Below are 26,384 nucleotides of genomic sequence, written 5' to 3' on the forward strand. Positions count from 1 at the left end.
GTAGGAGATAAGGTGCCTTTACCCCTCAGACCAATACAAATAGAGAAATGGTTGCAGCCACACTGACAAATAGTTCTGCTTCTGAAGTTCATGGCCCCTGGAAAGTGGTCATTGGTCTTCAAGAGGATTCTCCTGATAAAGAAGCTAATGATCTCTTGAAAAATGTGCAAAGGAATCTCAAAGAAAGACAGTCTCTATTGCCCTCTCTCATTCATATAAAGGCAAGGTGGAAGTAGAGTGGAAGGGAGTGGCAAGTGATTCCTGTGACAGGCACTAGAAACCGGGCAGGCAGGACTTCCAGCTCAGGGAGGGGCTATAATCCACAAAGCTTCTGGCTAAGGTTAATGCAAATAAGGGAGGCAAGTGTCCCTCCTCAGTCCCTTGGCTCAGTTTTTATAAACCCAATCATGTGACAACACAATGGGGGCACGCAGGACTCTTGGCTCCAGCAAGAGTGAAGCAATAAATGACTCAGTGCCCATGCTGGGGCCACACATCCCAACCAAACTGTCCATTATTGTCCCAAACAATAGGACACCATGAGACCTGGAACAAACTCATATCAGTTAGGAAACATACAACTGGGTTTCTGACCTTCTTTTAATACCTAACCCTTTCTAAGTCAGTAGCCAATAAAAACCACTCCAAAGAAGGGAGAAAGAAGCTGCATAGAAAATCCCCAATTCACCCTCCAGTGACCTGACTGACCAAAAATGCAAGCCAGTCTCAAGTTACAGTATCTCAGTTTGCTGCCAATGCACACAGCCACCAGGGAAAACACGCTCTTTGGGTACAACTTGCCAGCTCAGAGGAGATGCCTCTCTGCAGAGGGAAGCTGCCCTAGGACAAAATAGACGGTCTCCTGCAAGGCAAAGCAGGCTCCAAATTGCATGGAGAAGCTGGTTTCAGGCCTGAGAAAGAAGCCTGCAAAGAAGGCCAAGCACACTGAACATCTGTAGGAAGTGACCTCAGACTTCTCCCTCTTTCCTTCATCCACCTCCTGCCCCATCCCCCAAAAGGAGTTTTAACACATTATTACCACTGAAGTCCTGAGGATTTGGTGACTCACCAGGCTCACACATGGTTCCAATGAGCCCTTGACCATTACATGGTAGGGAAGCAGGAAAAACAAATGAAAGCAGTTGTAATTCGGCCGCGCCGGAGTTCAGACCTGCCAGACAAAAGGGATTGCAGGCATGTTCCCAAATTCGTTCAGGCACCTGACATGCACAAGCTATTTTTAATCACTGGATTTATTTCTTTCCTACCTCCTCCACCATCCTCCACCTCAGCAAATGTTTCGAAGCCAGAGCAAAACCCAAATCAATTCCAGGTGTTCAGGGAAACCCAGAGAGGCTCTTCCGTTCCAGGATCCAAGCCAGAAAGCAGAACTGCCCCCTGGGTCCCATAGTTAAATTTTCTCGCTCTTTCCTTAGACTAGTTCAAATCTCCCACCCTAAACATTGGGCAAATGGCCTGAAATAAGAAATACATGAATGAATGCACCCTGCTGGAAAGGTTTTAAAATATGTATTTCTCTCTAGCAGCCTGGCAAGTGAAGGCACATAAACCAGGTCTCAAAGCCCCTCAGATGAAGCTCGCTTTCATTCTCTAGGATGCTCTACCGGCCTTGCTGTGAGGATTAAGTGGACTATGTGTGAAAATGCCAAAGCCTAAGACATAGTAGGTGCTCAGCAAATCATTGGCTGCTTGATTGTACTGACAAGCATCTTCTAAAATACAAAGACTAAAAAAAAGGTTGTATTTCCCAATGCTTACAGAGACACCAAAAAGGAATCTGGCAATTTTTCCAGGTACAAGTAAATGATTGAGAAATAAGAAACACAAATGCAAAAATCAGATTCTGAGATATAAATGGAAATTGACACCCCCGAAACTGGCAGGCTTTTTCTAACAGAATAGACAAATTTCTTACCTATTCTGCATCTTCCAATCTGCCAAAGGGAAAATACTTTTTGTAGCAAGAACCATGTAAAATATGTTTGCCATGACACTTCAGAACTACATGAATCCAATGGACCTAAGATGCCTCTTGGTTGTAAAAACTTGCTAAGAGTTCCACCTTAGAATCAATATGGCACAAAGCAAAAGTATAATCCTATGCTGAGAACTCGTTTCTATGTGTTTGGAATTTGCCAAAACCCAAGTGCATTTTAACTGTCACTTATGGGCCTGCAAATTAACGACACTCAAGCAATTTAAAAGGAAGTTTTAGCTATTGAGATTATGACTCCTGTATACAAGGATCATCTTGATAGGGTACATTAAAGAGTTATTTTAGCTTCTTAAATGATCATTTCAAGACATTTACAAAGTAGTTCACATGTTTCAAAGCATTTCCTGCATAATTACACTTGACTCCCACCACATGACATATGTTACAGTTCCCAAATGAAAAACGCAGAGCCATGGTCTCTACGTTACTCGGGAGGAAAGAATGAGTTCTTTAGCCTCCATGGCTTTGCAGAGAACCACATTGCCTTTCTATTGGTTCTTCCTAAACCTTACACTTCTGAATCAGGAAAACTTCTGCCCTGACTTCACTAAAACTCTCCAGACAGGATCATAAGACTTTTAGTATCAACGTGACATAGAATAACCCCACTCAAGAAGACAATGGAGAATATTTGACATTTACATCTTGCTATAATCCCAGTTTCCACTACATATCAGTCTTTGAGGCCTCATCCTCTGAGATCTTACAGATGCTGGTGAATTGGGCCAACCAATTTATTTTAAGTTCACTTAACTCCCACGTATAATTATCACTCCTGCTATTTGAATAGAACTGTATCTTTTAGAAAGTGTTTTACTGAATATTCTAGTATGATTTTTCAAAACAAGCACATATACTATTATCTTTATCATGTAGGTGAGGAAATTGAGGCTCACAAACTGACTTAATTGAGATTATCAAGCCAGTAAAGTGATATAACAAGGACTCAACCCCACGTCGCCAGACACTGAAGTCAGGTGTTTTCTCCCTACACCTATTCACAGAAGTAAAAGCAAATGAGGCAAAAATGATGGGGCATGATAACATTTCTTTTTTCATTTTCTCCAACATTTTCATTATAGAAAAATTTCTTTCTGGAGCAGGGAAGAACCTCAGTCCCTGAGACTGCTGATAGCAGGCTCCACTGCACATCCTACCCAGAACTAGCCTGATCAAACCTAGGCTCAGGGCCCACCTGGCCTTTGGTCTGGCGGTAAAACAGGCATGGGGGCAGTGGCCCTGAGAATCACCAAGAAGGTCAGGCTGGGCAAGGTGTATGATGAGGAGTTTTCTCCGTGGGCAAAGGAAAAATCTGGGCAAACAAATGGAGTGGAGCCCGTTTATTTAGGCTGGAAGAGGTAACGTTTTTCTGCACTTTTGAACTGTTTTCTCAAGGCCTGCCTCTCCCTCCCACGCAGGAAACAAACACAGAGACAGGCCTCTTCCAGTGAGGGTTCCAGTCGTTCAAAGCTAGCCCGGGAAGGGCAGAAAGAAAAAAGGCTTAGAGAAAAGAAAGAGGAGCGGGGGCTGGGAAGGTGGTGCAGTGGCCACGGGGGTAGCTGCCAAGAGAGAAGGCTGGTACTGGGAGCAGAGAGACGGGAAGAACTGGCCAAGAAGGGAGGAGAGAGGGAAAGAAAGGAGGAAACAGAGAAAGGGAATACTGGAAAATTGTAAACCAGAATAAAGAAACAGAATGCAGAGTGGCAATGGGCTTGGAAGAGGCAATGACTGACTCCCAATTAATGATGTTCAGAAAGCAACATTTTTTCATGAATTTTGAAAGGAAATTCTCTCTCAACTTTCTTATTTATTTATACATTATATAAATACATTTTTAAATCAAAAAAGGACGGTTTTTCCAATGGGAAAAAGTCTTGTTTGAGATGAAAGCCAGTCTTCAAAAACTTCTTAGAGGAAGCTGAAACCCCACATGTCTTGGTGCTACAGAAAGAAAAACAAAGTGGACATTCTTCCTGCGTTCTAAGGCTTTTTTATGCAGATGTGTTTTTCTTTTAATAAATAAATCTGGACAGAGAAGGAAAAAGCATACTCATACACATTCACACAGTGCAACTGTCTGTTTTCAACCCGAGGAACCACAATGAGAAACAAGAATACGCAATCCATTTTCCCAGTAGAGCAGACAAGGATTCTCAATATGGCAGCCACAGGCGCTGAAGCCACACAGTATGCATGCACACCCTGCCCCAGCTTCCAGACCCACAGAGGAGCACTTGGTGATGAGTGGTAATCAGGGGTAGGGCAGGCCCTGAAAAACAACCACCAGACTTCCCCAGAAGTCTTCTCACTTAAGACATTTGGTTGCCCCATCCCTTTTGAGGTACACGATTTCACTTATAAGCCCAAACGATCATTTAAAAATGATGAGACACATTGAGTTTAAATCTGCCTTCTTATGAGTTCTATCAATCGGCCCTTGTTCTGTTGGGTGAGAGATCAGCAGCACACAGTGAATCTGTCTTTATCTGGCAGCTTTTCCCCTGCTTTCTTCCTCCTATCATCACTTCTGCTCAGCTTTCCAAACTCCTTGGTTCCTTCAACCATTCAGGTTGGCATGGTATTTGGCCATTCCCCTCGCTCCACCTAGAAGCATTCCTCTAAGCCTACATTCCTGAAAAGCATCATAAGCATTCACAGGTGAACACTGTGTTTCTCAGAAGTTAAATGAGAACAATGAGATGATCACCTTACTCCATAAGCTTTGATTGGTGCAGACTAAGACAACCCTGATCTAACATCCTAACTACAAAAGCCACTCAAAGCGCATTGCCAGGACTTCTCCATAGAAACTGATAGTGGACCAGTTCTGTACCTATTGACTGAATTTTATTAATTTCGCCATAGGGCTTCACATTTATCCATATTAACTTCACTTTGTTTTGATCCATGTTTCTAAGAACTCTTTTATATCATGAATCTGTGCTCATCTTATTAGCTGTCACTCTCAGCTTTGCACCATCTGCAATGTACTCAGTGTGCTTTCTGCATCTTTCCCTATTCTAAGCCCATAATAAAAATGTTGAAAAGGCAATGAGCAAGTACTGATCCCCACAACATAACGTCAGAGACCATGCGTTACTCTGACACTGACACATTAATCAAGACCCGTTGGGTACAATTGCTCAACCAGTTACAAATCCTCCTGACTTTACTATCATTAGATCCACATATCTTTGTCTTGACCACAAATATATCACAGAAAGACTCAGACAAAAGCATTACTGGAATCAAAATATGAGGTTACAATAATCAGTTGGTCTACCAGTTGTGGAGCCAGTTCTCCCCTCGAGTTTTTCTCTAAGCATCAGACAAGTGCAAAGGTGGCTGATGGTGCAAATGGCTGAGCTGGAATTTGGACCTCTGCACAATGAGAGAAAGACAGAGAAAGGGGGTGGGGTGGAGAGAGACAGAAAGAGAGAGCCAGAGAGAGCAAGGCAGCCACAGCAATGCTTTGCTTCCAGAAACAATGGGCAGCTAGGGAACAATGGCTACAGACAAAGTCTTGGTCTATTTATATCTGCCACTGTTAGTCCCAGACAGGAGGAACTGGAAGTCTGCCCTGTATGCACAGCTCCAACTGGACCCAAGTTGGGAGGAAGATGAGGTCACAAGAAGACTGCCTGCTTAGAAATGGGCTTCCTTTTTCCTCGCGTAGCTGCTTCTTAGCCTAAAGGTTCTCTTCAGCCAAATGAGGTTGCTTGCCTTCTGCTAAAATACAGCCACTGCTGAGAAGGGAGAGATGAGGAAAGTAACTGCTTCTCCTCCCAGCCCAAAGCAATTAAGGCCTCTCTTTACAAAGGTCGCAGAAAGGTGGGAATGCCAAGGAAAAAAATAACCAATCAATGGAGGGCAACTCTATGGTTTCTGAAACAACAGTCTTATTAGGTCTCTTAATTACACGTGTTTAGGAGCACTATAAAGGAGCTTTTCCCTGGGAAAGTTCCCTCCTTACTTCTTTGGAGCCAAATAAAGAGGGCAAGAGCTGAAATTCACAGATATGTAAGCATTACATCTCAGGGTCAATCCCTTCTTCCCTTTATTTCAGCCCTTTTTGATGGTATCTCTATTTTCTGGAATTTCATCTTTTGCTCTAACACGGCTTTGGAGAGATAATCAATTGTAATCCTTCCCAACTGTGTTACTTATATCCTTAATCCTCCTACAGCCTTACTAAAAAGAGCCACCAGTAGATTACCCTGTGATAGACACCAACCTGAACATGAGGAGAGACTGGGCGGGGGAGGGAGGCACAGTCTGTGAGCCCCTGCAGGCATCGCCCTGCTGCATGCCTTCATTGTGAGTTTCCACTACAGTCCTTAGCATTAATGGGCAACCACCAGCAACTGCACCCCCTGGATCCAGTCCAACCTTATAGCCTTGAGAATCCTAAGTGCAAAGCTGCAATCTCCCAAAGGCAAGAAATTCAGGGCTCAACAAAGAGATCCCCTGAGGAGTAACTTCAGATTTCCACTCATGCCTCGAGTTCCTGTCACTAACTTCCCACCTTGTTCCTGGAAAACCAACATGTAAAGAGATAGAAAAATCTAAAAAAGATTTTTTTCCCTCCCTTTCCTTTAAATAGCTTAAGATATTTTAGTGACAATATCCCAGATAATGTCAGCCCCTTGGGTGGGAACTAGTAGCAAACACTTAAATGTTTTATAATTTTAAAATGTAAGCACACACATGCTGGATACTGCTAGGAACCCTAGGAACCAAGGAATGGTTAAATGGTTAAATGGTTCCTTCCCCAGCCCCACATGCTCTTCATTGACCTCAGAAGTATGTCAAGATGCTCAGGGTCCAGACCATCTGGAGGGTGCTCTCAAAAACTTGAACTACCAGGACAACAGATAATGTGCACAAGCCCATAACAAGCAAACATACTAGTACATCTTTCATGCTATGGAGACTGAAACTCAGATGAAGCATCTGACCACCTAAAATACACCAAACTGCGAGGATCTACATGGGTGCATGGGCCACCTGACCTGGTCCAGTATTTCATTCAAACACTGCTGCCTTGACCTCTCCCCCATCCCCTGCTCCCAACAGGCTAAATAATCCCTTCTCTAAGGGCCCTGCTGAATTATCCCAGTGTAATTCACGAGAGCCACATGGAAACCACATGGTAAGAGCCAAGAGAAGGCAGAGAGACTCACATTCTTACCCTAAAGCAAGGCTGACATCAGAGAAGATACAGAAATCCCCACCCATAGCATGTTGGTAAGCTCAAGAGACGGCCGTCCCTCTGCCTATCACAGGCTCCAAAAAATGGCTGCATGCCAGCTAAACACACCAAAAACTGATGGTGCCACCCCAACATGGCACATCTCATGGAATACAGGCCCCATACAGTGCAGTAAATCCAAATGTATGTATTTAATGAGGAGTCAGAAATCCTGAGATTTCAGGGATTTAGGCAATAATTGTGGAGTCCCAGCTCAAGTTTCCTGCACTGAAAAGGAGGGACCTAGAGAGATAAGCTTTGAAGGGAGCATGGTTATGCTCCCTAAACCATTAGGTTCACTGCTAAACCTATCATTTGAGCCTACCCCAAAATTTGTGTTGACCTACCTAATCTATAATTTTGGCCTCTATATCTCTTCAGCTTTGGCCTTTTTTATGGTCTGGAGCAATAACTATCAGCCCGAGTACTCTCCTGGTGTGTTCACACATTTCCCTGTCTCTGTCCCTCTATCCTGCCCTCATTCTAGCTATATGATGCGTAAAGCCTTATCTAGGGCCAAAAAGCAGAAAAGAGGAATTTACAGTATTTGCTATAAAAGTTTAACAACTCCTTTGAGGGATGTTCTCTTTCCTGGCAACCAGATGTAGTTATAAATGAATGAAAAGTGGAGAGAAGGAGGAGCTAAGCTCTGTCACTGATCAGGGGTCCTACAGTATTCCTGGAATACAATTAGGAGAGGCGTTCGATGTCATCTAGTTCAAACCTTTTCTTTTACTGGTGGGTAAAATGAAGCACAAGGTGACATCAACTTGCCTTAAGTCACATGGTTACTAATTCTAGAACTCTTGGCTCTGTCTCAGCATTTTTTTTCCCTCTACACCATTGCTGTTGACTTGGACAGTAGATGGGAAGGGAGAGGCTTTCTCCCATGTCTTCACTACCATCAAGCCCTGCTTCATCATTCTAGATAAACACTACTCCTCCCCAAGTTAATAAGAATCACAGAAGAACGAACCATCCAAAGATCTGATAAACATGATCAGATTTTATAGACCCATGATGCGATCCACTCCTATTTCAGGTTTTAAGTCTGGAATACTAATGGCCAGACTCTAAGGTAGAAAAGCTTTCTCCTAGCCAAGATCCATGTTGCATACCAGGGATATTAAGCAAGCAACTTTCAACAGTCAACTCCAATAGCATGACATCACGGTGTCTGATGACTCCGAAATCTGAGGGTGCTATTTCTGTCAATCCAGGAGTGAAGATGGCAGTTAACTTCAGTGATCTATGGACCTTTATCTAAAGAGCACTGAAAGACAAACAGAGTGCCTCACAGCATTTGAAGGTTTTATACCACTACCCTTCTAGTCCTGCTGATATTCCAAATAGGGTCATAGGATCACCGAGCCATGGTGATAAGGTTGAGGGGATACAACAAACCCCACTGACAAAGCCAGAACTTACTATCAGGGCACTGGCCAGTAAGTTGAATCTGATCTATCTAATTAGTGAAGCTATCTGTTGAACTCCAGAAAGGCCATGGCCCGAAGCAATACAAGCAGCTCTAGTTCTGAACTCAGATGCAGTTGGAACGCAGAGACCTAAGGGTTCCAGGAAAGATCTACAGCATTCTGATCTCTTCCAGACCCCACAGATTTTGTTTTCCTTTCCTTCCCAACAGGCCTCTCTTTAATGGCTCCAAACACCCAGTCTTCAGCATTCTCTTGTTCCTGCTGCTGCCCCAGAGTCTCGCCCACGCAAACCCAGGGCAGACAGCCTCAGACGCCTCCTCCAGTAGCAAGCCCAAGAGGCTATCAGTCGCCAGGCAGACCCAATCTCCAGATCGATGGGCGAGACCAACCAATGGGTGGCGAGCAGAGAAAAAGTGATCAATGCAAAAGGCGGAGGGAGCTGAAGCCACTCTCCATCTGCCTGGGTAGGTGAGAAAGGGAGGTCTGGGATGTGCAGCCCTCATCCGCTGCTAATAAATGGCTCTACCTCATCAGGAAGCCATTAGGAAATTGCAGCCACCACAGCCCCAAGCTCTCCAGACTGAAGTGCCTGCATGCAGCTGGTGAAAGCGCTCATTATCTTTGTCCAGACAACACTAGCTCACTACACAGTGGAGCCTAACCAATGAGTCCTCAGAATAAACCCTGGGCTTGAGTAGTGAGGAAGCAGGGATTGAAAAAAGTCCTTTGAGATTGGGGAGATGCAGCTCTTCCTCAGGTGTGTGCTCCGAGCTCTGGATCAGGAATACGGGCCCCTCACTTCATATCCCAGCTGGACAGCATTCTTTTATTCAGAAAGAGCCACTCACTGCAAATGGACATGTGGCTTCTTTTGGGGGTGATGAAAACATTCTGGAATTAAACATTGATGATGATTGCACAACTCTGTGAATACACTGACCTGTACACTTAAAGATGATAAATTTTATGTCATGTCAATGATATCTCAATTTTAAAAAACAGTAAATTTTAAAGAGAGAAAGAGCTACTAGCCCATTGCTATGAGCCCAACAATGAATACCTTGGTGAAGAGCACCATAGATCCTTCAGGCAGAGTTTCCCTTCTAGTGGGGGAAGCAAACACTGCCTAAGTACACAAGCAACAGTGACATGCTCACAGTACACAATGAGTGCTGGGATCACGGCTGAAGCAGAAGGTTTTGCAATGCAGCCTGAGCAGAACTGGCTGGGTCCAGAAGCACTGGGGGAGGGGGTAGGAAGGAGTGTATGTAAGATGTCCTGGTATAGGGCATGAGGCACAGAAGGGGGGGCAAGGTGTCCACGATAGCGACCCTGAAAGATGGTGGCATTACTGGAAGGGCAGATGACGATGAGAATGAGATCTCCCGCAGCCACCTCTGCCACCTGGAAATCCTTGTGAGATGGAAGCCAGGCAATGCCTGGGAGACCGACCATGGGAGAGGCTGGGCATGGGCCATTTCCACAGGCAGACACCTGGTATCTGCAACTTCTGGGACGACGTATGTGAGGACGAAAGAGGAAGGGCCACAGGCTCTAGAAGACAAACAAAATCCCTCAACTTCCCTACCCCGAAGATGCTGCCAGAAGAGGCTGCTGAGTGCTCATTTAAAGTGATATTTGCATCTTTGTACTTATATGCATAAGATTCTCAAGGGGAAGAAGTCTCCATCAGACGGGACTCTTCCCCCTCCAGCTCCTAGTGGGGAGACAGAAGAAAAGCTGATAAGGCGGTGGGGTGTGGGGGTGGCACAGGCTCACTACACAGAAACTGAGGAAAGTGCAGTCACAACACTGATGCCAGGGATCTTTTTGGGAAATTACTTTTCGAGAGAGATCATGAGTTTTGTCCCTGGAATGCCCCAGAGCACCTCTGATTGGTTCCTTGGCCCTGACTCAGATCCAGTGGGCTCCACCCTCCATGAGTAAATAAATGGAGGGAGGAATAGAGGGAGGGAGAGGGAAGGGGAGAGGGAAGGGGAGAGGGAAGGGGAGAGGGAAGGGGAGAGGGAAGGGGAGAGAGGGAGTGGAGTGGGCAGACAGGAACCAGAAGGCCAGCGCTGACTCTGGTTCAGGGAACACACCAGATGAGATTTCAGTGACGGGCAGTGTGGCAGAATTCAAGACATAATTCTCTGAGCCTTACACACCACTCCAGTTGGGATCCAGCCCTGCCTTGGCAGCCGGCTCAGTGCTGCTTTATAATATACCGAATTAGTCACTGGATTAGCAAGCACATTTACACACACTGGCACACAGCTGTTTAAAGACACAGGATCCCCTTTTCTAGGTGCCAGATTCTGGCTATAAATCAACCATTTCAATCAGTAGCCAACAAACCCCAGAGGTGCATGGTTTCTGCATACATCTTCCTTAAAGGAAGCCTGCTAGAACTGGGATGGTCATTTTCTGGGGAGAGGAGGGAGAACTGTGGTGAAGAAGGAAAGGTCGGTGGACTTTCTCTGTTCTGAGTTTTATTGTCTTCAGGGGGCTGCCAAATGAATTCACTGACCCGGACCTTCCCAGAGGCAGCGTGGCTCAGGAAGTGACACCTGGGAGAACGGGAGTTCTAATCCTGCCTGGCTCTATTATCAGACATAAAGTTTTTCTCTTAAACCCTGGATGGCTAGGTCGCCTCCCAGGAAAGAAAGGATTCCAAGGCAAAGAGGAATGTATTTCAGCAATTAAAATAATTTTAAATCCTGGTAACACCAATTCCAAAAAACTGCCTTGTTGAAGTGGCCAGGGCAACGTCTAAAAACAAGGCTTTAGAGTTGGAATCATAACTCAAGTCCTAACTCAGGTTTGGTAAGCATGCGTGACAGGCATTTGAAAATAATTGAACTGGCCACAGGGACGGCTCTGGCCCACTTGGTTATGGAGGTGTCAAGTGGAAAATTTTCTGTAACCAGGTTAACAGTAACCACAGTTTTAACAACCGCTGAAGTAATAACAGTGACAGCAGCGATGAACATTTGTACAGAATTTGGTGACCTACAGGATGATGGCTTATTGAGCCCCTGTGGCAATGAAAAAGTATAAAAGTATCTCACAAGAATTACCTCTAATCCTAATAATTGCCCTGAAAGCTCTTGATTATTATCTCCTTTGTAAGGATCAGAAAAGAAAGGTTTACAGAAGTTAAATAATTTGTCTAACGAAAAATTAGTAAAGATCAAGCCTGAATTCAAACACAGGGCTGCCTTACCTCAAAACCCCGCTCTTTCAAAGGACATGGAGCTGCCTCCAGTGAGGAATACCATTGTAACCAACAGAATGAAAGGGAGGCTGATTCAGGGACTCAGTTACTTACTATCAAACACTCTAAATCTAAATCCCTCTCCTTTGTCTTAGAGTGCTCATCTACCCAAAGAGAAATAGAAAGTTTATCTAAACTCTGTGTTGTAAGATCATGGTAAGAAGCCTGTGGCATAAATAAATCCACCTGACAAATATAAGAACCAAGAACCAATTACTAAATAAGGTGAATTTCATCTAGGCTCCTCTAGAACAGGAATTTAGAGACGATTCGTAAAGAGATTTGTGAATAGCTTGTGTAGGGGAACCCTAGCATCTATTCTGCACCAGCTTTTGGAAATTCAAGTATTACTTCCTTAGAACTTGTCTGTCCATAAAAACACTGAAAATATTTTCTTACAAAGCAAGGGAGTTGGGGGTGACTGGAGACTTGCATCAACTTTGCTCACCACTCTCTGCCTGCACCATGCCACTAAGCAGGACATTTTGATCAAAGCCAGGATAAACCAGTGACAAGTCACCCAGGGCCCAATCTCATTTTAAAAAACTCAACTGCCATTTGGTTCACCCAGCACCCCAGATCCTTTGGAGACTTTGCAGTCAGCCTGAAATTTTAAAGTTCTTTCATCAGACCATCTGTTAGAGAAGAGGATGGGTGAAGGGATGCAAAAGCCACAAAACTCCCTGCAAGTGAGACTTTCAGAAATCCAGAAATAGATTCTTTATTTTTAAAAATCTCCAATTGAATCAGAGGTTAACATCAGGTGGATACGTTGATTCATTCTGTGTATGTGTTTATTTGTCTACAAACAATCCTCTTGCATCAAGTAGCCTCAAGGCCTAGACTTGTACCTCTGAACATTCCCTTCCTGGAGAATTCTCAAGCAGGGGTAGAGCTCTCACTTCATTTCTCAATTGTCCAGTCTGGAAAACGGGGGCCAAAGCACCAATTCTGTACAAAAATTTAGTAAATTTGTCTAGCCACCTTTCATGTGTCTACTTTGGATTTGAAAATGCACCATGGAAATCATGTGAAATTTTTTTTACTCTCCGTCTACTAATACATCCCAATGGTAGACGTGTATAAGTGAAATGAATGCATTCTTCCTACCCCTGATAATGACGAGCCTGACAGAGAACACATCACACAGAAGAACGTCCCAAGAATCAAGACCTCTTAGAAAAATGTTAGAAAGTTTTCTCTCCAAATGGACTCTAAATAGGCAGGCCTTGGTAACTAGAAAGGTCTAAGATCAAATTTATGACTTGGAAACGCTACGGCTTTGGGCAAATTATCTGAATTTTTTTTGGACTCAATTTTTTATCTACAAAATGAGAATTAAGGCATCAACTTCAAAGGGTTGTTTAAAGAATGTGATTATGTATTTCTGTAAAGCACATTGCAAAGTATCTGACATAATAGGTACTCTGTAAATATTAGCTTCACTTCTCTCACTCCTCCAACTGAAATACAGACATGTAAAGAAAAGCAAGCATCCAGCCGTTTTGAAGAATGTTTGGTTTCCATTAGGAGGCAAGGGAGGTGTAAGATTAAACTCTTGATCTTATATGAAATCAAGGATGCATTTCCTATACATACACACACGACTCACCCTTAGGGAGTTCATATGTATTTAGCATCCCCACTCTGTATCATATCTCCCACTAATTTAATAACACTCCTTGAATCACCAAAGACTCCAGAGTACTTTCTAAATGTGAACTCATTAGCTTTCCCACTCTCTCTGAAAGAAAGGCAGCTTACTCTCTAGGAACGTCCTTCTTGGAGAAGAATACAAAGATAATGCAGACGTGTGTCCATATCTGGTGGCTTAAAGTAAAGCCAGACTTGAGTATCCTGATTCTCACACCAGGCAACAGAAGGTAACAGGATGACCACCCGTGTTAACCTGCTCAGTGAACAGAGAAAATAATCAAACCAGGAAAAGGAAGACCAAGGACCCCTCAGGCCTGACCCAAAACTGTTGGAACATGGAGGGCACCAAACCATAGTGCTGAACCCCAATTTGAGGAGACACACTTTGTGGCATCACTTGGATTTGCTTTATAACATGAAGCGTTAAAGGTAGTGCCGAGATTCAAAACACCAATCTTAAAACTATTATCTTCATTCTTGCTATAATCAAGTGTACCACCCAACGTCCCATCCCCACCTCCTCTTCCCTAGTAATCCAGAGGCACCCAAGGTCAATAGTGGCTACTCAGGGTTTACACTCACTCCCAAGGAAACAACAGCATGCCAAAAGGATCCTTCCAAGATGAAAAATCTGTCATTTAACCTTGGAATGTTCTGGCTCCCATAATGACCACAATAAGGTCTGGCCAGGAGGGCTTATGTTTTTGGGAAGGCACAATGCATTGTTTTAGGGAGATCCTCTGATACAACTTGGCTAAGCTCTGAGTATCTATGCGTGGTGCCACAGCAAATACCCTATGTCCCAAATGGAAACTAGCAGGGTGAAAAAGTTATTCATCTAAGATGGCATTAATTTTTGTATGCCTCCTTGGTACAGTTCCTTTTCATAACATGCAGCATAAGATTTAACTTTTTTTTCATTTTGTTTTGTTTTTCCTGAAGCATTCCTCCAGCTACCTGAAGCTCTCACTGATTAAAACAGACCTCCTTTACTAAAAGGCATAAACTGAGGTGCAGAAGAACAAAGCAATGTGCCTTATAGTTCAGAATAGGTAAACAAAAATTGGACAATTCTTTTCAAATCTCTTTAGCTTAAAAGAAAAAAAATGTACTTCTCAAAATCCAAAGTCAGCCCTCCCAGAGGAAAACTGCATATCTGTCTAGTAACCTATAGGATCATTCACATTTATTTTTCCTTGAGAAGGAACTAACTTGCCAGTCTACCAACAATTTTACTAGTGCTTTAGCATCATGCATATCTGCAGAACCTTTCCAGAGCCTATGTCATAGTGATCTGTGCATAGTGATCTGTGCTACCTACTCAAAGCTCAGTAATCAGCCAACTATATGGGACTTGTTACAGACGCATAAAATATGCGGGTGAAATCTACCTCCACCAAAAGAGAAAAGAATGCCTTGTTGACACTTTGATCTCAAGCTAATGTTTATTACCATTATTATTACATTTAAGTGAATGTACTAGATACTCATCAAATCAAAGAAATGTTTAAAATGCATGTTGCTGAACTCAAATGACAGGGGATTTGGAGGAACTGACTGGAGCTTCATGTTCTAACTCTCTGCTTATTTGCCCTGGAAACTTGGGAGGGTAACTTGGCATCGGTGCACTGCACTTTCCTTATTTATAAAATGTTGGTAACTGTAAGGATTACCATGAGCTCCAATGTGGTGAAGTCACATGACAAACTGTAAAATGCTACCAGATATAGCCAAGTATTAAGGTGAACTAGTAAACAATACGCACAGGCAGACCTTAGTGTTTCCCCCAATTTCCACAAACACCCAAATGTTTCTGAGAATTTTGAAGACAACAGACATGGAATTTTAAAGTTAGCTACAGCTGGGTTTGAATCTAAACTCCTCCACTCAGCAGCTTTGCAACCTTGGGCAAGTCGTTTAATCTCTCAGTTTATTTATCTATGAAATGGCAATCATAATGCTTCACTATTAGGGCAAAATAATGAGGATATTGGCACAAAGTTAGCACCCAATAACTAACAGAAAATAAACAGAACACAAAGAAAAAAAGCCAAGATGGGTGGAGATGAGAAGTGCTTACACAGCACCAGTTTTCCTTGTTTTTCCCTAAAAAACTGGCATGCTGAACTTCGGTCCCTGCTTTGGAAAGAGAAGGGTAACTGTGACAGACCTTTCTCAAAATGTAGAAATAACATCAATCAGATGAGACTTCAGATAACACCCGGGTGCGGGCACCACTATTCCACTGCCACCACACCCCAGTACACGTTTGTAGCTTCCGGGATGACTGGGGAAGCCGAGGCAGGTGGTTTCTCAGCCACCTCCAACTCTGCCAAGCAGCCTGTGCCCCACTGAAGGGTCAGCCGGTGGCCACCCAGACACCATTCTATGGGTTCCCAAAGCATGCAGGCCTGGCCCATCCCTCTGTGAAAACAGCAGGCTGGAGGCCTGACTCACTGGACCTGTCAGGAAGAAGCACTGACATGGCTAACAGCAGAATGCATTCCCGAGGCAGAAGGGACTGTTTCCGACCAGAGTAGCCTATCAACAAGAGGCAGATTGGATGAAATAAGCTCATCATTCAGCCCACAGGCTTGGCCCTGCAATAGCAGCTGGACTGGCTGCTTCACCCACTAGACCCTTGACTTAACATCTCCCTCCTCCAGGTAAGAACCCGGACTGGAGCTGCCTTCCGCTGCAAATGCAGCAAGGGCTCATGGAAAAGGGAAGCTGTTTCCTGGGCGAGACTAGGAGAAAGGCATGACTCTTGGTTCAGTGCTACCCGAGACACATGCCTCCATTTCCCCAATGATGAGCAAGGCTGAGGCTGGCAACAATTTCTAACATCTCTTTCTGTGGAAGTAGCCCTTTACAAAGGCACCCAATATTCTTCAATGATTAAGTCGTTATTAACAGAATTCAGGGATTAGGATGCAAATCCCCACGTTGCCTACCTCTTGAATGGCAGTTTACGCTCTCTCCAAGCCTTGGCTGTTTTAAATGTTACCTAATGTCACAAGATGTCAATGTTAGGAGAAATCTGATAGGTCATCGTTCCAGTGAATTTATTTGACTGATGAAGAAAATGAGGTGCATAAAAGTGGAATGACTTGCCTAAGGTCACACAGACAGACACCGATGCAGAGCTGTCACTGGAGCCCAACACTCCCGACTCTCCAGCCCGCATTCTCCCCACACAGTGGACACTGTTTATTTCATACACAATATTTATTCCTACTGATAAGGAATAAATACGATAAGGTCTCCCTTATTATCTATGATTCTTCATTGCATTCTGTGCATTTATTTCATATCTTGATGTCAGACAGCTAATGCATAACTATTGAAATTAAATTTTTGGCAAGAGATATCAAATAGGAAAAATGTGTAAGTACTAGAAGTATAAAAGTCAGTTACATGGAAACTCTTTCACTGAAAATTTCCTGCAATAAATTTTCTAAAGGGTACTTCAAAATCAGACTTGGGTGGGCGCAGTGGCTCACGCCTATAATCCCAACACTTTAGGAGGCTAAGGTGGAAAGATTGCTTGAGGCCAAGAGTTTAAGGCCAACTTGGGCAACATAGCAAGACCTCATTTCTACAAAAAACAAAAAGAAAATCAGACTCAACAACACATTCTTATATTTTGAACATGAATGATAATAATGCATCACCCAACTCTAAATGTGTTACACAACTCTAACTGCACGCAAAAAAAGTCATTAGTTGAGAACAAGTATAATACCTGGCACATAGGAGGAGACCCTAAATACTTCAAAAAACCTGTATCTACAGACACTCACCAGGCTTAGAAGATATCTGTGCCTGACCGAGGTTTTTTATTTTCCATTTGTACCTTGAAAATATGTACCTGATCGATTTTGTCATCTTCTCTGAGGTTTAACGCTCATTCTGATAAACTGATACAGAGGTTTTAACAACTAACAGTATGAGTGGGAGGGAAAGTAACACACACAAAAAATTACCTAGCTCATAAGCCTACTCAATAACTCTGCTCTGCCCTTAAATATCCCTACTTTCAAAGGCAAAATTCATCCTGAGGTTCAAAACGCTCTTTGGGTCCTGGCCTCCTACTTCCTTCCTTCATCCCTTTCCACAAGTAAGTTTTTTCCTTCATGTTTATCTAAGCATCTCATTCATTCCAAACTTGCAGCATTCTTCCCACGCTGCTCTCTATATGGAAAATAATCCTTTCCCTGTTCTTACACCTCCTTCAAATGCTTCAGAAGTGCCCATGTTTCCCATGAAGCTGACCTATGAGACTAACTTACCATTGTTGCAAGAGAGAGCTTAACAAACACAGAAAATACAAACGATCATTGATCCACACATATTTTCATAAATTTAAACACTAGTCCTCCTGCATTTTTTGCCATAGAAGCACCTGGAACTCAGGGAAGACTTCATCTGAGTTGTCCTAAACAGCCATCCACCCATGAGGGATTTAAAGTACTCAGAAATGACCACAGGCGGGAGTAGAAACAACAGACCCAATACCGCCCACGGGGCCACCTGAGCCTGGAATTCCTAACCAGGTGTAATGCTTGGCCCAGATGGAGCCTTTTCCAAAAGTCTATGTAATATCACTTAAATTCGTTCATCTTTTTGTTTTATAGTTTCCTTTCATTCATTCTTTCATTAGTTCTTTCAAATTTTCTTACTTTTTTCCTCTCCACATTCCTTTTCTTGTCTTTTTTTAATTCAAAAAGAATTTTGCAATTACTACACCATTCCCTTCCTCCCCTCCTAAAGAATTGAGGGCATTTTTTTTATTTTTGCTTTTGTTTTTGCCCACTTTAATAGTACAAAAAGAACACTAACATGTTTTTGGCCCTTTTTAGCCCAAAGTAAAATTTCTCATCTTCAATAAACATTTAAACAAAACAAAACAAAAATTGTAATTGTCTTCACTTGTGTAATGAAGACACTTCCCTCTACTTCAAAGTTCAGTTTTATCTCTCTGTCACACACACACACACACACACACACACACACACGCAGAGTTTACAGTTTCTCCACAGAACCTTGCAAAGCAAAAATCAATGGCTTATCACAGCTACCAAAAGCTACCAAGAGGTTTCAAATACTTGAAGTGAACTTGTTTGAGGTTGCTTTGGGTTTCTCAGATGCTGAGAAACAAATTTAAAATATAATTCATGGTTGGAGGAAACCATACTAAAAGGGCTTCAAACTCTTAATCACGTCCTATTAGCTCACTTAGATAGTCTAAACCCTAAAATTAGCAATTTAGAGAAGATATTCTAGAAAGTACGATTGACCAAATTTAGTGTCTAATTTGGGTGACCCTCATCTGTGGGGAGTACCCCAGTTAACATCTATCATTCTGATGCAATTATTAATAGTGCCCTTTTATACTCTCAAAGGTACCCCAGCTTAGGTGGTAAATTATATGATTTCCCTATCTCTACACCATTATGATCTGAAGTCTAATAGACTTAAAATTTCTAGTGCTACTTTGGGTCTAAGAAGAGCACTATCTAGGTCAGTATTTTACAACTCTTAGAGACAGTATTAAATGCTACAAGAACGAACAATTGAGAAAAATGAAAGGGGCAGTTAATAAGCCACATTTGAAGTGTCAAGTGACAGGCTTGCACTCAAGCAGTAGACACTAGAAAGCACCTGGGAAATACGACAGAGTTGGCCAAATGATCAATAAAATATTTATGGCTTGAATAGCAATATTTTGAGCGTGTTTGTAAGCATGGCTCTCTGCCAATGAAACCAGACCTACCACAATCTACCCTACAGACTTATTTCTTTCTGTACCTGCATGGAGATTATAAACTATACAATGAGAAGGAAAAGGCGATGCAGATAGGCAAAGGCTTCAGAAAAGCAGCCAAGTAGAAATAGCTTGTTTACGCAATTTGGAAAACATCCACTGAAGTTTTAAAAAGATATCATCAACCGAACAGAAAAAAAAAAAAAAAAGCAGAAAGTAGCTACAGACACATGACAAGTAAAAATGATAGATCTGGGAATAGCCTTGACATTCCTAACCCTGAGTTAAGAACAGCTTAACAGCTGTGAGTGAAGAGTAGACCTAGAACACTGCAAACATACAGGCAAATGCTATCAGAGGTTCCCTATGAACAAGAAAATGGAGCCGAGGTTTTCATTAAGGAGCAGCTAAACAAAAATATGGAGATGATGCCGTTCATATACAAATTTCTCTCTGCGGTGACAGTGTGGGCCCATACTAATTATTCGGGCAAATGTTCCCCATAATGCAGTAATAAAGAAACCAATGCCTTAACCCTCGACAAGTGGCAGGGGAGTGTGCCTGTCTGTGAGCCAAGGGCTGGGACAGCTGGCAGGTCTACAGGTAGACACCTGGGGCTGTCCTTCCTTCCTTGTGCCAGGACAACTCCAGACCATGTGCCCTGATGCATGGAATGGACTTTTTTAAAAAACTAAATTTTAGAGGAAAAAAACAAAATTTATTTAAGGCCTAAGTAGCAAATGCAACTAACTAAGGCCTCTCTGCAGGCAGGAAAATTAAATTTTAACTGCCTTAAGAAAATGAACTCATTTGCCAAGCTACGTCTCATCACCCTGATTGTGAGAGATTCAATACACAGCAACATCAGTGATGAAAGAGATGAGATGGGCAGAATCTGGAGGCTCAGTGAAGGATTGACCTTGGAGGTGAACATAATCACCTTCCCACCTGTGAGGGAGCCAAGGCCACTTGGAAGATGATGGAAAAACAAGAACCCTGGTTCTCTGTCTTTCAATCTGAGGTAAGCATTGCTGGAACTTTTAAACATCTTTCTAAAGCAATACATCTGGACTGCCAGGCCTGGAGACAGCCCACAGGATGGACCCTTTCTCCAAGCCATAGGAGGCACTGGGCTAACAATGAGGCCACCTAATTCAGCTCGGGGAGTCTTGCCGAAATAGGAGGGAGCCACTGTACCTCCTGAACCCCCAGAGCACCAACCACCACTGCCTCTTACCTGCTGTGTTCTAATTTCCAGAGTTTTTGAAAATAACATGGCACTTTTATTTTAGGTACATAATGCCTACAACATCTCATCAGTTTATAAATTTCTAGAGCGTGGTCTTAAGCAAAGTATGCATCTCTCAGAATCTCAATTTCTTCATCTGAAAAATGGAGAAAATAATACTTCCACGACAACTCAGAGTAAGGGTGAAGCATAAAAGTGCTCTTTCAGCTGACTGTGCCCAGCACACAATGCAGACTCAATGTGTGCTTGAGAAATATCCCAACAATTTTTGAATGACAAGAACCTACTACTTTCAATGCAAGCTCATGGAATGCCACCACAGCCATGGGTTATTCATTATGCAAACCGGAGAGACATCTGTAATTATACTGTCACTGTAGCCATTGTAGCGTTATCTGCTGTTCTGAAACAGGGAAACTCTACTGAAAAGTCCTGACCTACACTAAGCAGCTCTCAGTTTTGCAGAGATTTGACAGAGCCCAAAGTGAGCTGGGCTCTGGGAGGTTGACCACGGGCTGGTTTGTCTCCTAAAGGGGGGCAATGCTCCTACAGGGTGGTCTGGCCTCTTTAAGAGAAAAAAAAAAAAAAAAGCTACACAGACAAAAAAAAAAAAAAAACCCAGCAACACAAACCAACCAAAAATGCCAGGAATGCAAGCTCTGCCAACCAAATAAATAAATAAAATAGGAGATGCTTTATAATAACTGGACATGATGCATTTCTCAGTCCTGCATAATTGAAAACTTGACTTTTCCATCAAACCTGCAAATGTTCCCCTTGCCCGTAGACTTGGTAGCCTTCCTGCTCTGAGGTAACAATGACAATCTGCATCACCCAAAGTAACTGGCAAACCCCTGTGCCTCTAACTGTGAGAGATGGACTTCAAGACACTCTGAAAGTTACCTCTCACTGTTTGCTCCCTGGAGAACAGAATGGGCATGAGATCTCAGCTAAGCAGGTGAAAAAGTCCTCTTTAACTTTACTCTTCTTTCCCTCTCAAATAATAGGTTATCAGGAGATACATAATACAGCCACCTTGTCTCCTAACAAACATTTCAAGGGCCTCTGAAAATTCTACGCTGGTCACGATCATTTTTTGTTGACTTGTTTTCTAGCTAACTGTTAAACAAGAGTTATAATGGATCAGGCACTGTTTTAAGATTTTGCACATATTTACAGATTCAATCCTCATTTTCATGCTATGAAATAGAATGATTATACTCATTTTATAGATGTAGGAGCTGAGGCACAGAGAGATTAAGTCATTTGTCCAAAGTCACACAGCTACTAAGTGGCCGAGCTGAGATTCAAATCCAGACAGGCTGGCTCCAGAGTCGCTGCTCTGAACCACGGGGCTCTTCAGTCACTAATGGAGTATGGTCGGCAGGGATCTGGGAGCACAGTGAGCGAGTGATCTCATAGCCTGGGCAGCTCTGCCCTTCTTTCTTGTCTACACTGATGAAGAAACAAAGATAGACCAAGCTGAGCAAGGACAAAGCTTCTTCCTATCTCTGAGTATAATGCATGTTCCTGACGGATGGACACCCTCTGCTGGGGGCGGATGGGGTAAGAAGCTGATCCTTTTATTCTTATAAAACGGAATATCCAGGATTAGAGCTCCTGCTCCTATCTAGGCATTAAGCTCACCTCACCAAGAAGGTAGAGCAGAGTGGTGAAGGAAAGGAAAAATTAAGTGGCTTGGGAATGTGTTGGCTTTGGCACCCAGCCCCTCGCAGCAGGCTCCACCAGGAGAGAACCAGGAGTGAACCCAATGGCTGCTTGTTTTTAAGCTATTTAAGATTCTTGCAATCACACTGTTGCAATCAGACAGCATATCCCACCTTACACTTACACTTGCAAGGAAAAGTCAATTCTAATGTTATTTCAGAGTATATGTTAATTTGGTACTTAACGCTGTCAAACTCCTGTGAAGTCTCAAAATAGAATAAAAGTGCATAAAGGTTCTTGGTCAGGTCCTAGCCAGGAAGACAAATAATCCAGGTCTTGCGGCTCCTGTTTGGACACCCCACTTCCTTGCTGCCTCTGTTTGGCACTCATGAATTGGGGAGGGGATGAGGAGGAAATTCTGGTTTAATCATTTAAGCCAGATAAGATCCCACACTAGCTGTCTCCTTGCATACGAAACTAAGCAACCCAAAGAAATCATTCTGACAAATATTTAAGTCACAGCTGTGGATAAAAAGCTAGGCTGTAAGAAGTTAAACTTTAAACACATGTCCTATATGGTCGGATGGGCAAGGCAAATCCACACTTAGCCAGTGTCTTATCCTTCCACCAACAAAAGCAGACAGCCCTGCCCAGAAACAGTTTCTCCCATCCTTCCTTTGCACCTGCAAGTTAAGTCTCAGTTGAGGTTTCTTTGCTGAGCTTTTGGAAGGTAACTTGCAGCATTACTCAAAGGAATATACATTGAGAAGTTAGAAACAGGAATTGATTATACTTCAGCCACTGGCTCACTACCTAGTTTTATGTCAATTATTTACTTTTTCTTTAACTCTATTTTCCTCTCTGAGGTATGGGTATAATGTTCACATATAAGCAACTAAACGTCCAGAAAAAAAAATAGTTGATTATAGTCTATGTATTTTTTCAAGTTTCTGTCTTTATTTTCCCCAAGATAATAAATACTGGTGCTAGAAATCAAACCTCTTTACAATGAATGGCAGAAGACTGCCCAATTTCTTTGGCCAGTTGAAATTTTGTTATATTGAAGGTCATATACAAAAGATGACCGGTGGCTTGGAAATCTTTCTTGAAAAAGAAAGCCATTGCAAATATGCTTATTATAGTGGACACTGACTGTAGTGTTAGGCCTTATTGTCCCCATTTTACAGATGAGAAAGCTAAAGAAAGTTACTTGCCCAGAGTTTATTTTTAATCAATAACTGAAATAACAGCACCATATACGCTGTCTCTACTAATATTTAATATTAAATTACTGAAAAAATTGCTTCAGCTGTTCGCTGTGATCTGAAACATGTGTTGCCGGGGGCTCTTTTTCATTCCCAGGATGAAAGATGTATTGTAGGTATGTGGACTGGCATATCGACACGATATTTCCCAGAAGACCAAATCTGTCTCTTCCCCCATAAACACCCATAACACACATATAAACAAGCCGTCCTTAAGGAAAGGACCTATGCGTTGAGTTTGTATCTTTGTTGTGAACTATGCTTTCACTTCTATATATGGTTTGAATCAACTGTGACAAACAGAACTCATTCTGGTTTCCTTGAACCCCTAATACAACCATCATAGAAACATCATCTCTGAATCGTAGGCCTAAGTGCCTGCAATGTCTCCACGGCTCCAGTTGCGCTCTGGGCATTGCTCTGACCACCATCATCCTTGCGAGGTGACACAATCTCAGCCTTCTGTGCATAGCAGTCCTGGAACTGAATATCAGGGGGCCCCGGGGGAGGGGTCATGACCTACATGTCTTTATTAATATTTCTGAAGGACCTCAGAATGACAAAACACCAGCTTGGTTGTGTTGAAAGTTTAAGCAGATTAAGAAAGGGTTAAAGTAAGCAATAAATTATGGCAGAGGCAAAGAAGTGTTATCCACAGGCGGCAGCAACTAAACTTATTGATAATCAGATACAACAGAGGAGCCTGTTCTTGCAATTATTTTCCAGGATGTACTGGTTTCTCTATATTTATTTCTATATAGCTTCACTTCCAAAATTACTCATCTCTAAGGATAGCTGGCAGTGCCTTATCCTAAAAGAAAGCATCTTTCCCTTTCAAACTGCATTTGTTCCAAAATTCTATAAGGCCAGACTCCCTTAAACTGCTTAGCACCAATATGTGTGTCAAACAAACAAACAAACAAAAAGCTTTCTATCCTTGTCTTCTTCAAGTGCATACAAATGAAACAGTTGGACACCACCATGAACCAAAGACACAAAGTCACATTTGGGTGTTGGATGCTTTCCTTCCAAAGGACCTTTGGTACCAGTAGAAAAATTTATGGCAGATTAGAAACATAGATAAAGTAAGTAACCTGCATGAATAGTGTCAGACGTTTCCCAAAGTCAAGAGGATAATTTCAGTTCTCTTCCAGTCTCCTCACCCTCAACCCAGAAAAGAGGGGCAAGGCAAGTGACATGGACGCTTGGGGAGGCAAGACGTTATTTGAAAATCTGCCTGAAGGCCAGCTCGTTAGACTGCCTGGGGCCCTCCACCCAGCCTCAGTTCTGGGGGACATGGAGTCAGGGGATGATGTCCTCTGAGGCAGCGTCCATCTCCCTTAACATCAAGGAATAAGGCCAGAGGGTTCTCGTTCATTTGGGAAAATAAAAAAGCAGGAATGGGGCACTGGAAATTCTATAAGCTTTTCCCCACCACTCACAAAAACACAGCTGTGAAAATAAATACCACCCCCCAAACCAAGGGTCTCGGGCCACCAACAGTCCTCCTCTTCCTCCTCCTCCTCGTCCTCCTAATCCAGCTGCCAACAGCATCCCCCGCTCCTGAAGAACTGCACCGCCCAGAAGGGAACGGCGAAAGGAGAGAGAAGTCCAGGGGACCCCTGGCCTCTGGCCGAGAGCTTGGGTGGGGGCCTCGGCCGTCGCCACTCACCCGGGGAGGGGAAAAGCTCCAGATCGACTTTTTCCGTCTTGATGATGGTGAGAGTCGGCTTGAGATCGACGGCCGCCTTCATGGTGCCAGGAGTGGGGGACGGACGGGATGGTAGCAAGTTTGCAGTTACTGTTGTTTTTCTTTTTAATGGGGATTAGTAACAAGGGGAAGGGGACGGGGGAAATCCGACTCTCTTCCCTAAAATCTCAAATTCCCGCTGCCTTCCTTTCCCCCGCGCCCGGACGGTGCGCGCCCGGCACTCCAGGGGAAGTTGGCACTTTGCGGCGAAGTGAGCGCGCTCGGGTCCCAGCCTCGCCCGCGCCGCGCCCGCTCCTCCTGCCCGGCCCTCGCCCGCTCCCTCCTCTCAGCCGGCGGCTGCCTCGCTCGCTCTCGCTCTCGCTCTCCCGGCCGCTCTCCCTCCCTCTCGCCCTCCCGCGCTCTCCCCTCCTCTTTAGGGCGTTTCTCGCGGCGCTGCGTCTCGGCCGCTGGGTCCGCGCGCCCCAGGCCCAGCGTTGTCCGCTGCGGGGAACGAGGGGCGGGGCGTCGGGGCGGGGCGGGGCGGGGCGTCGGGGGTGGGGCCGAGCACCGCGGCCAATCGCCGCCCGCGGCCCAAAGCGAAAGGACGGGCGGGCGAGCGCGGGACCCTGCCGCGGCCGCGGAGGAGCAGTGCGCGGAGCCCGGGGCCGTGGCACCCAGGCCGGGGCGGGAAGGGCTGGGAGCGGGTGGGCAGGCTGGGCGCACAGGCCGCCTCCACCGTTTCGGGAAAGTCCGTCTGATTCTCCACGCATTCTTGAGGGCTTGGTCACCAGCTCCCGCCCCTCCCAGTAGTAGCATACTTTCCCAAGTGCGTGTGCATCATTCATTCACAAAGACTGACACACAGGACGTGAGGCATGTGGATGAAGGCGAGCGTGCGGGCAGGCGCAGGGGATTCGTGAGCCTCTGTCCTCAAAGGGCTTTAGAAATATCGGACTCCAGCCGGATCTTGAGTCAGGGCGTGTGTTTCTGGGGAAGGCTTCAGTGTTTCAGAGCCCACCCTTGTAATGCTCCTGCGTTGGCCCCGGAGAGTCCAGAACGGGACCCCAAACTAGAACACAGCCGTGGGCTTCCGTAAGCTTCCAGTTTA

General features: G+C 43.9%; 1 protein-coding gene across 6 annotated transcripts in view; it reads right to left on the reverse strand.

The window, feature by feature from the left end:
- ETS1 (ETS proto-oncogene 1, transcription factor) overlaps positions 1 to 26,384 on the reverse strand; it is a 126,665-nt gene that overhangs the window by 37,683 nt on the left and 62,598 nt on the right. For 3 of the 6 annotated variants that reach the window (XM_064375577.1, XM_064375575.1, XM_064375576.1), the window contains exon 4: positions 1,070 to 1,171. The exons of 1 other annotated variant lie outside the window; for it this stretch is intronic. In XM_064375577.1, the coding sequence (XP_064231647.1) occupies positions 1,070 to 1,171 (102 nt within the window). Of the gene's footprint in view, positions 1 to 1,069; positions 1,172 to 25,258; positions 25,657 to 26,384 lie in introns of those variants that run through there. 2 more of the 6 variants (XM_064375578.1, XM_012470129.2) reach the window with 1 other exon arrangement.

The sequence above is a fragment of the Aotus nancymaae genome, unplaced genomic scaffold, assembly GCF_030222135.1.
Source record: "Aotus nancymaae isolate 86718 unplaced genomic scaffold, 86718_ANA_hifiasm-v0.15.2.pri h1tg000012l, whole genome shotgun sequence".
Classification (NCBI taxonomy): domain Eukaryota; kingdom Metazoa; phylum Chordata; class Mammalia; order Primates; family Aotidae; genus Aotus; species Aotus nancymaae.